General features: G+C 42.5%; 1 protein-coding gene across 4 annotated transcripts in view; it reads right to left on the bottom strand.

The window, feature by feature from the left end:
* MAP3K9 (mitogen-activated protein kinase kinase kinase 9) overlaps positions 1-12,064 on the bottom strand; it is an 88,502-nt gene that overhangs the window by 20,887 nt on the left and 55,551 nt on the right. For all 4 annotated transcript variants that reach the window (XM_050797333.1, XM_050797330.1, XM_050797331.1 and 1 more), the window contains exons 4-5: positions 6,599-6,747; positions 5,494-5,669 (exon numbers count right to left, since the gene is read on the bottom strand). In XM_050797333.1, coding sequence (XP_050653290.1) covers positions 5,494-5,669; positions 6,599-6,747 — 325 coding nt within the window. The remainder of the gene's footprint in view (positions 1-5,493; positions 5,670-6,598; positions 6,748-12,064) is intronic.

Below are 12,064 nucleotides of genomic sequence, written 5' to 3'. Positions count from 1 at the left end.
TCTCATTCTGTCACCCAGGCTGGAGTGCAGTGGTACGATCTCAGCCCACTGCAACCTCTGCATCCCTGGTTCAAGTGATTTTCATGTCTCAGTCACCAGAGTAGCTGGGATTATAGGCATGCGCCACCAAACCTAGCTAATTTTTTTGTATTTTTAGTAGAGATTAGGTTTTACCATGTTGGTCCCCTTCCCCTCCTGGCATCAAGTGATCTATCTGCCTCAGCCTCTCAAAGTGCTAGGATTACAGGCGTGAGCCACTGCGCCCAGCCAAATTTTTTCTATTGTATAAAATATGTTTTTTCACCAAACGCAATAGCAACAAAAGCCAAAATTGACAAACGGGATCTAATTAAACTACAGAGCTTCTGCACAGCAAAAGAAACTATCATCAGAGTAAAGAGGCAACCTACAGAATGGGAGAAAACTTTGCAATCCATCCATCTGACAAAGGGCTAATATCCAGAATCTACAAAGAACTTAAACAAATTTACATGAAAAAAACAAACCCCATCAAAAAGTGGGTGAAGGATATGAACAGACACTTCTCAAAAGAAGACATTTATGCAGCCAACAAACATATGAAAGAAAGCTCATCATCACTGGCCACTAGAGAATTGCAAGTCAAAACCACAATGAGATACTATCTCACATCAGTTAGAATGGTGATCAGTAAAAAGTCAGAAAACAACAGATGCTGGAGAGGATGTGGAGAAATAGGAAAGCTTTTACACTGTTGGTAGGAGTATAAATTAGTTCAACCATTGTGGAAGACAGTGTGGCAATTCCTCAAGGATCTAGAACTAGAAATACCATTTGACCCAGCAATCCCATTACTGGGTATATACCCAAAGGATTATAAATCATTCTACTATAAAGACACGTGCACACGTATGTTTATTGTGGCACTATTCACAATAGCAAAGACTTGGAACCAACCCAAATGTCCATCAATGATAGACTGGATAAAGAAAATGTGGCACATATACACCATGATACTATGCAGCCATAAAAAAGGATGAGTTCATGTCCTTTGTAGGGACATGGATGAAGCTGGAAACTATCCTTCTCAGCAAACTAACACAAGAACAGAAAACCAAACACCACATGTTCTCACTCTAAGTGGGAGTTGAACAATGAGAACACATGGATACAGGGAGGTGAACATCATACACCCTGTGGGGGGTGGGGGGCTAAGGGAGGAAGAGCATTAGGAAAAATACCTAATGTAGGCAACGGGTTGATGGGGTGCAGTTAACCACATGGCACATGTATACCTATGTAACAAAACTGCACATTCTGCACATGTACCCCAGAACTTAAAGTATAATTTAAAATAATAAAACAAAAAACAAACAAAAAGATGTTTTTTATACCAGAGCCAACTTAATCCAGCTTAAAATGTGTCCACGGTACATAAATCATCCTCCAGGTAACACCTAACAATCAAATAAAAATATATTTCCAGGGTGGCTGCTCAAAAGCTATGTGAGGCATGTCATCTGAATCTTTATGTTCACTTGAGGAATGAATCCACTGAGGTATGTGGTTTCAACTTTCACCTTATCTTAAAGGACAATGATTTGCTCTGGAAGAATCATGAAAGCATAGCAAGGAAAAAAGAGAACATTTCCTGAGGTCTTTTTCAGGTACTTGCTCTAGAACCAAATTTGGCTGCTGCTCTACACACTCCACTGAAATGAACTGTTCAATGAGCACAGGAGATGCCACCGCAGAGCAGGCTGTGCCCCTGCAAGTTTGAAGGACAGTCAGTCACACTGCTAGGGGGAGAGCTGAAGCCAGAAAGCTGGAGGGTGAAAGTGGGACAAAGTCCCATTTGGAATTTCATCTTGTGACCCAAGAACGGTCCCTTTTGTCCTGCGCTGAGAACAAAGGCGGGAGCCACATCAGATGGCAGAACCTCTTCCCTACCTCCCTTTTCTCCTTCCTCATGAGTTCAGAAGTGAGCCCAGCACTGAATTTCTGGAAAGAGGGGAGGGGATATCGAATCAGGAAACAGGAGAGAAAACAGGAAAGAAAACAAAACATGTCTACAAAAATTTTAAACCTACAATTAAAACTGTTAATGCTGGTTACCCTGGGCCTTGCATTAAAGTGGAGTGTGGGGTGGAACCTGGAAAGAGCCATGTCTGAAAAAGCAGGATATTTCTTCAATAAAGGAGCCACAGCAACACTTCTGTGGTTGAAACCTAATTTCTCAATGAAATACTCACTATAAGTAACCATTCTTGATTAAAACAAAATAGTGTAGAAAGAGAACCTAGAGCTAGAAAAAAGGCATGTGAACCCATGCTGGGGAAGCTGAGCAGGAGGTAAACAGTAGAAGAGAGGAAAGAGATCAAGAAATGAATATCATATTCTGATGCTACAAACTCTTCATTCAGCTTGTCTTCCATCCCCAGGAGAATGTCAACTTAGCCATAAAAGTGATCCCAGCACTTTGGGAGGCCTGTAACCCCAGCACTTTGGGAGGCCGAGGCGGGTGGATCACCTGAGATTGGGAATTTGAGACCAGCCTGGCCACCATAGTGAAACCCTGTCTACTAAAAACACAAAAATCAGCTGGGCATGGTGACGTGTACCTGTAATCCCAGCTACTTGGGAGGCTGAGGCGGAGAATTGCTTGAACCTGGGAGGCAGAGGTTGCAGTGAGCCGAGATCGTGCCACTGCACTCCAGCCTGGGTGACAGAGCAAGACTTCGTCTCAAAACAACAACAAAAAAGGAATAGAAAAGAAATGACAAAAGAATTAGCACATTGAAAAGTGTCTAGCATGTGGTAGGTGCTCAGTGGTTGAATTACTACTGAGTCAATAAATGAATGAAGAGAAATGATAATAGGAGATAGAGTGCAATTTTATGAATGAAATCCTTTATGGGAACATATATTTATCACAAGTTCCTGAGAGTTGAACTTGAACTTGAACTACTTCTTCCTTGATGAAATAAACCTCAAATTAATTGCTGTGCACCCTCCAAATCTTTGTTTCTCTGTCTTGTGATTTTGTTTTCATTACCAAGAAAAGAAAAATTCATGGAAGATGCCGAAAAAATACTCCTGATTGGTTGATTTTGCTGTTAAGTGTAAAAGTTTAAAAGTCAAAGCGAATTTCAAGCTTCCTAAGTCCTCGTCTCCTCCATGCTCTTGTCTAAGGAATGGTTTGGCTCTAAGCCTCTCTCTTTAATGGAACACAAACCCCAGATGACACCAATGCATTCTCACAATAATACTTAGAAGCGGTAGGTTGATCCAACTTGAGGAATTAGCTGAATTATAGGGTAAATCAGGATATTTGGGGAATATACACCTATGACACCATTCACCTGGAGGACCCTTAAACATGTTGAATCTCCTACTTGTGTATCACCTATTTGTGTTGCACAGTTTGCAAATCACATCTTCCACAACAGAATGAGTTAAGAAGAATCTCTCCAGAGAGAAAGCACATCTTACTCTCACTTACCAAACAACAAGCCTTATAACAGACAGACATCATAGCATGGTGGCTAAGAGAAAGAACTCCGGAACAAACTGCCTATTCAGGTCCCAGCTTCACCACCATTAACTGTGTGGCCTTGAACAAGTTAATATGGGCATCACATGCAATATGGAGTTAACAGCACTGACATCATTGACACAGACAATTATTATCTCATTAAATACGATAATTCATGAATATGGCACATAGCACATGCTCTACAAATGTTAGCTATCATAAGAACGAGTTTGATTTCCTAGTAACTACTTACTGACAAAATCCAACCTTCATTTTTCTGACTGGTTGGTACCCTTATAATTTCATCAATTAAAAGAAAGTAACCAAGGGCCAAGGGTCAGTGATGCAGCAATAAAAAAAAAAAAAGGCCAGCAACTCTTGGGATTCTTCTAGCTGGAACAGTATTTAGGGAGAGGAACAGTCTTTTGTAATCACTCTGCTCAACAGTCAGTGCAGGTCCACCCACCAGGGTCCCTAAAGAGTCACTGTAAGCTCACTCCATTCTTCTAGAGAATGCTCATTGACTTGGCAAACAGTAGTATGTTCAGAATTGCTATGTTCCATAAAAAGAGTTTAATATCTTCAGATCAGCTCCAGAAATTATTTGTAAGTCATTTGTGTAGAACAAAAATGACATTGATAAGGTTTGCTGTATCTTCACCTAAATCTCATCTTGAATTGTAGTTTCCATAATCCCCATGGGTCATGGGAGGGACCAGACGGAGATAATTGAATCATGGGGGTGGTTCCCCTATCCTGTTCTCGTGATAATGAGTTAGTTCTCACGAGATCTGATGGTTTTATAAGGGGCTTCTCTCTTTGCTGGGCACTTATTCTTCTTCCTGCCACCATGTGAAGAAGGACCTGTTTGCCACCATGATTGTAAGTTTCCTGAGGCCTCTCCAGCCCTGTGGAACTGTGAGTTGATTAAACCTCTTTCCTTTATAAATTAACCAGTCTTGGGTATGTCTTTATTAGCAGCATGAGAACAGACCAATATAATATTACAAAAAATATAGGTTTTTGGAATCAGAAGACCCACATTCAAGATTCTGCTTTCCCACTTACTAACTCTGTTACTTCAGGCAAGTTGCTGACCCTAAGCTCTGAGATGGAAACAATAGTAACACCTGGCCTACACACTGATGGCAGGAGCCATAGGACTCCTGGATAAAACAGACAAAAAGGTCTCATCAAATTTTTTAGTGGAAAAAGTGGGAAACCATAAAGCCACAAACAATTTTAGCTATCATTATTATCATGTGGCTATTAACTTCCCAAATTCCCATAGTGCAGAGTGAGAAAATAAAAAATAAATTAACAAAATCTATAAAGACTTCCCTCTTGCTCCTAGCTACATCCCTTAGATTTAGCCCTGCCCCTATATAAGCAAAATAACTGCATGTAACTGGTTTCACCTGTGTGTGTACACTGACTGCTAGGGACACAGCAAGGGGTCCAGAAAGGGGGAACAGAAAGGGCCATTTAGGGAATGGCCACCAAAGAAAAAGGCAGATCTCTGGTAGACTAGGAGTCTCTGAACTCCCTGGTTGGTTTGGGCTTAAAATACTTTCCATAAAAACACAAAAAATGCCACACAATTTCAGACCTATGGTATTTTTAGCCCATATTCTATTTCTGATTCTGATGTCAAAAGACACTGGAAGGATGTTCTGATAACTATCCTCAAGGTTGAAGTATCCCTATATCAAGTTAACCTCCCTCTAGAAGTCTATTGTAGAATCAAGAAACATTTCCAGAACCTCTCATATTTCCAGCTGACAGGGTGAGACATCCCACTGGCAATTGCCCAACTGCATTCTTCTCTGGTTTGGATAATTAAGTAGATACCAAGCAGGAAGGTGGGCATGTTAGAATCAAGGTGGTCAGTCAGACTTGGTCCAGAGGTCCCAGTGGGTGAGGTCTACTAATTCAATGCATATCTTTTTTCTTTTCGTTTTTTTTTTTTTTTTTTTTACCTTCTCTTTGGCCCTGAGTTGGTCAAACATCTCCTGAATCTCGTGTTTCCAGTCATCCTGCAGGCAGTGGAAGGAGTCCTTGGGCATTTCAAAGAAACCAGACTCCTCTATGGTGGTTAGCTGGTCCAGGATATTCGTGAAAGATGGTCGTGAGTGGGGATCAGGATTCCAGCAGTCTGAATAGAACATGTGAATACTCAGACAGCATGAATGGTCAGAGGCAAACATATAAGACTTAGGCTATTAGATGGCCTTACTTCCCAGAAAACTACCTCTTACTTCTTCCAGAAACAGAGATTAGAATTTAGGTAACCTCAAATAAGGCTCAGGAAGTGAAGCAAACTGCCCACCATTACAACCATAATGAGTGAAAACGGAAATGAAATGCAGCAGTTCTGTACTCATTCCATCCTGGCTGTTAATTAAGGGTAAGAAAAGTGAGCCCAAAAAGTTTTCTTATGCAAAGCACCACCACAACACAATTTACCATGTTACTACCTGATTCAAGAATAGACAAATGGGGAATGATGCCTTGGGCTTCAGTTTCCCATAAATAAATGAATTAGCCTTCCCCCACCCACAATAGGATGATGAGGAGGTGAGGATGAAAAGCATTCTAGTGGGAGTCAGAGAAAGTGAATTCTATCTAATCCCAGCTCAGCCACTCCCTAATGGGGCAGCCACCTATCTACTCAACTTCGCTTAGCTTTAGATTCCTTACTTACAAAATTATGGGGTTTGACTAGATGACTTTTAGAGTTCTTTCTCCAAAGATGTTCTTCACATCTCTTGAGGTATTCAGAGGTCCCGACATAAAAGTTACTGTACTTTCTGATTTTGCATTACATAATAATATGCTAAATACTGGATAGCAGGCTTTTGTTACTAATTTCACTTCTACAGTCCCTGGAGATGTGACCTCCTTGCAGCAGGATGTGGACGTCATCTTGAAGAAGCCTTTCCAGTCGCCCATAGGATTCCTCCTTAGGTGACTGAAACTTTATCTCCTCTTTCAGTAACTGATCTCATAGAATTGGCCAAACTCTACCCAGTGCTTATAAGAGGCAAAGTGTCTCCAGTTTGGTTCAGGCCAGGGTTTACTTACCTTCCATGAGTTTGGCAAAAGGCTCTGGGCATGTAGAAGGAATAGGAAGGGCGAGTTTGTTCATGGCCACTCCATAAGCGACCGCTAAGCCATCAATGCCTCGAAAGGGCACTTCACCAGTCAGCAACTCCCAAAGTAGCACCCCGTAGCTAAGGAGAGGAAGAAGACAGAAGCCATGTAAAAAACTTCAGGTACAACTTCACTGCAATAGCTCATGAGTCTTTTCTGAGCATCCCACATTCTCCCCAACACATAGTGAGACTAATGAAACAGAAATACTAATGTGATATAAAAGGGAAACCATAAAGCCTACTAGCTAAAAGCAAAATCTCCGCAGTCAAGTATACTTGCTTGGTTTTCAAGTTTTCTTCCATAATTCCTTAGCTATATGACCTTGGGCAAGGCACTACACCTCTTTAAGCCTCTAATTCCTCATCTGTAAAGCACAAATAACACTATCAGTCTGGCAAGGCTATTGTTGAATTAAATGAGCTACTATAGTGTTTAAATAAGTGCCCAATGGCCATAGCTCTTTCGTTATCATTATTGTTTTGTTTTGTTTTTAAGATGGAGTTTCGCTCTGTCGCTGAGGCTGGAGTGCAGTGGTGCAATCTCGGCTCACTGCAACCTCCATTTCCTGGGTTCAAGAGATTCTCCTGCCTCCACCTCCTGAGTAGCTGGGATTATAGGCGTGTGCCACCATGCCTGGCTAATTTTTGTATTTTTTGTAGAGACAGGGTTTTACCACATTGGCCAGGCTGGTCTCTGAAACTCCTGACCTCCTGTGATCCTCCCGCCTCAGCCTCTCAAAGTGCTGAGATTATAGGCATGAGCCACCTCATCTGGCCTGTTATCATTATTATTAAAGAAATAAACTGGGAGAAGAGGCAGCCTCCCAAGTATAATTTTTTTTCTGTTTTAAGAAAACTTCAGCTTTTGTCACAGATACATTTTTTTCCCCAAAGTGCTAGGATTAACAGATTTTTTTTTTAGCTTTACAAAAAAGCAGAGCGCTAACCACTCAAAGCAGATTTTGTTCCTATAAAAGATTTCTTTAAATGCCCACTAGGTTGAATAGATTTCTGTCCCTAGATCAGTGTGAGTGGGTTCTTAATGGAGATCTTTGTCTAATTCAAAGAGAAAAGTTTCACAAGGGTAGACCACATCGGTAGAACAGAGCAGCGCATCAGCTGCGAGAACTTCAGTGTGCCCTCCCTATCTTTCAAGTCCACATAAAGAACTTCTTTTCTCCTGTCCGATGAGTCAGTGAATGTGGAGTACAAAGCTTAATAGAAGAATTATTCTGTGAATTCACGATCAGAACCAGACACAATCACACAGCACTCAGTCCTTCCAGGAATAAGTCAGGACGAGAAACCACAAGGCTATGAATAGTTAGAAGAATGGCTCTCCTTATGTTTTCAACACCAAACTCAACAATAAGTCTTGCAACCAGTAACAAAGGTCATATTCATTTAAACAATAATAATAGGACAGGCGTGGTGGCTCACGTCTGTAATCTCAGACTGTCAATTCAGCCTTTGGGAGGCCAAAGCAGGCAGATCACTTGAGGTCAGGAGTTCAAGACCAGCCTGGCCAACATGGCGGAACTCCATCTCCACTAAAAATACAAAAGTTAGCCAGGTGTGGTGGTGGTGCACGCCTGTAATCCCAGCTACTTGGGAGGCTGAGGTAGGATGGTCACTTGAATCTAGGAGGCGAACGTTGCAGTAAGCCAAGATCACACCACTGCACTCTAGCCTGGGTGACAGAGTGAGACTCTGTTTCAAAATAATCAATAATAATAATAATAATAAATCCAGTAGCTATTTATCACGAAACTTTATATGTGAAGACTGCGAAGACACTTTACAAACATCACTATGAATCTCTACAATTCTGATAGGTATTATCAACATTTTGCACATAAGGAAAGCAAGTTTTAGACATGTTTAGGAGCGTTTTACCAAGGGCATACACAGAGTAAGTACATCATGGTGGGCCCAGACCAATTGTCAATTTCTTCCCCCTAGAATACCTTCTACCATTTCTCTGCTTGGTAAACTCTAATCATCTTTCAAGATCCAACTCAAATGTCCCACCATTTATTCATTCATCAGATGATGGCTTTACCCCAGTGAGGACTTCAAATACTATCATTTTCTTTATGCATCTTACCAGGAAAAACCAAAACGCCTGGTAGCCAGTTGGTCTTGACTTGTCTAGACAGGAGATGGATTTTAGTTTGGAGGCTTATGGGAATAGCGTTGGACACTTTATGATGCCTTCCCGACATCCCCAGATGTTACTCAGTCTGTTTGGGCTGCCATACATTGTAGTTGTTTGTCTGCTAGCCTATGGGCTCCTAAAGACCAGGGAAAATTGTTTTTAATATTTGCATTCTCAGGACCTAGCCCAAGCTCTGGTACACAGGAAGCACTCATAGATGTGTGAGTGAGTGGGTGTGTGGGTATGGGAGTGAGCGCATGGTCAGACAGTCCTGCAGGCTGCCCTGGGTCCTCTAGAGGAAAACCCAAACATCATTAAGAATTGCACTATTACACTTCCTGACAAACCTTTCATGTGACTTATCCAGGTAGTGGTCATGCTGGGGAGCTTCTACCAGGTGACCTCCAGGAACTCTCGGCACTGCCAACCAGATTCCTAGGTCAAAGCCACTGTTATCCTCCATTGCTTGCTCTTGGAATTAATGCCCACTTCCATCCTGGAGAATAAAAACCAAAGGTCCCACAGAACCCCTTTCTCCCAACCAGGCAAAGACAGTGGTATCTGGGCCCTAACTACCTGGAAAGATCACAGAGTGTTTCATGTTCTGTTTGTGTCCCTGCATCCCTTCTGTGACAGTTTTCACACTGAGCTCTAAGTGTCCTGTGAAGGTGTCTCAGACCTTCTGGAAGCAAGTGGGGGGGGGGTGAAGTGGGGGGGGGTTAATGGGACTGGGACTGGCCCCGTTAGCTCCAGCCAGGGCAGCTCTGGGCTTGTTTCTTTGTTTGTCTGCATTCTATCCCACTTCAGAGGTTCTACAGCTAAAAGGAATGTTAGAACTACTGCCCAAATAGGCAGAATGCTACCAGAGAAAGATTTAGACAGACTCAGGTCAAATGCCTGTTTTATCACTTAACAGCTATGTGCCATTAGAAGCAAGGTCGCCTCTCCAAACCTAATTTCCTCATCCCTATAACAAAGACAGCAATACCGACCCTACAGAAGAGTTACAAGGAATCACTAACAATAGCAACTAACCCTCATCCAGAAATTACGATCTATGGCTAGTAGACCTGTGGTTTCTCCAAAAGGGCCTGAAATGAGAATGTGTCTGAGGAGGCTTATGTAGAGCTACAGTGTTGGTGAGAGCTTTGCTGAGGGACACTGGCATTCAGAGAAGAAGCCTTTCTGGGGCTGACTACACTAGTTTTCCTCTGCCAATGTCCCTCTTTATTTTTACAATGGAAGGTGGGTGATATAAATAAAGACTTGGTATTCTGTTGGCAGGAAAAAAGACTGGAGAAATTCAAGAGAAATACAAGTTTACATGGATCTGAGCTCCAGGGAGAGGTGGGCAGTAGAAGTGGATGCGATTTACCTCAGGTTTAGCCAACTTAGTTGCCCTCCCAAGGTTAAAAGGTCAAGAAGTCCTTTGAAGACCATTTGCAAGCAGCCTTGAAGAACTCATTCAGCTAAGTCACTGCCTCCGAGTGCCTCCCTGCAACACAGACCCACCAGCTCCCACAGTGCTGCCAGTAATTTCCTAAAAGTCCTCACTGCCTAACTCAACCCTCAGAAAATTTACTCTTAGTCAATAATTAATCACCTCCCGAGGCTTGGTAATCCCTTCAACCATTTCCTAGGATCAGAGGTGGAGGATGTTTGATGTTTTTTCAAAGTGAGGAAAAGTGGACAGCCACCTTTCTTGACAAAAGGCACAGCAACTCCATGCCTGTGCTGGGCCAGAGCTCTATTTTGTAGTAACCTGCATCATCTCGCCACTGTCAGGTCAGGGTCCATGCTCTGAAAGGAAATGACCAGTCTCCCTTGAATGAGGTGGGCTGGGGAATGTCTTGCACTTGGTAATTATCTGTGATTCCACATTCTAGGAACCATACTGACTATTAAATAATCTTTGACAAAGATAATTGTACTAATATATGTGAAAGCACTTTGTAAATTGAAAGTAGCATATAACTCTTCTTCTTAACTGAACCCTCATTCAAAACGATGATATATTAACATATATGTTATACATTGATAAACTTATTGACATAACAACATATTTATGAATGTGATTATATGTTCATGCTATATTACATTCAAAAAGCAACTTACAAAACAGAAAGATCCCACTAGGGATAGGCCCAAGAGCACATGAATAGGAGTAAACACACCCAAACATCAATACACATTATCTCTATAAGTGGGTTCACGGTGATTTTCTTTTCCTGTCTTTTCTTATTTATCCATATTTTCAAATTTTTTCTATAGAAAACGTTTTACTATTGTAATTTTGAGACAGAGTCTCGCTCTGTCGCCCAGGCTGGAGTGCAGTGGCGCTTTCTCAGCTCACTGCAAGCTCCACCTTCCGGTTCACGCCATTCTCCTGCCTCAGCCTCCTGAGTAGCTGGGACTACAGGCACCCACCACCACGCCCGGCTAATTTTCTGTATTTTTAGTAGAGACCGGGTTTCACCACATTAGCCAGGATGGTCTCGATCTCCTGATCTCGTGATCCGCCCGCCTCAGCCTCCCAAAGTGCTGGGATTACAGGCATGACCCACCATGCCTGGCCACTACTGTAATTTTTAAAATTTAAAATGATTAAGAAAATGCCTCCACCTCATCCCACATCCAACAGGCAAGAAGGCCTTGTGGGACGACGCCCTCTGACTGTAACCACTGCTCTACCCACACAGCGCAAAGAAAGGCAACAATTTCAGCATAGCTTTCTTGAGGCAGTTCCCAATCCAAGCAGACTGGGGAACTTACACAGTTAAGGATCCAGCCCTTTATCATCTCACCCTCCATCACAACATTTGCAGGAGAACTTTAGAAGCACACTCAAAGAGCAGAAAGACAAACCAGTTGGCCCTGGGCACCTGGAATAGCAAGAGGCACAGAGGCCCCCAGCTTTGGATGAGTTCCAGGAAGAGCGAGGTGTGGAGCACTCAGACTCAGGCAGTACCTGGCACAGGGCAAGCATTCCACAAACACTTCTTGAATGAGTCAGTGAGTTACAAGTCAGTTTGGGAAACAGCTTTGTACTAAGTTCCTAGGTATGCCCTGGCCTTCTCTGGGACACCCTGCTGGGCCCTAGGCACAGTGGGCTGATCATTCCGAAGAGGCTGCCTTAAGTGCAGGAACAAGACTGTACAGATGGTGGCATAACTACAAGCACAGATTGTCACTACACACATATCTAGTTATAATCATAGCTTTATGTCTGCCACCTGG

This window comes from Macaca thibetana, chromosome 7 (genome assembly GCF_024542745.1).
Source record: "Macaca thibetana thibetana isolate TM-01 chromosome 7, ASM2454274v1, whole genome shotgun sequence".
Classification (NCBI taxonomy): domain Eukaryota; kingdom Metazoa; phylum Chordata; class Mammalia; order Primates; family Cercopithecidae; genus Macaca; species Macaca thibetana.
This window is presented reverse-complemented; position numbering and strand designations above follow the sequence as displayed.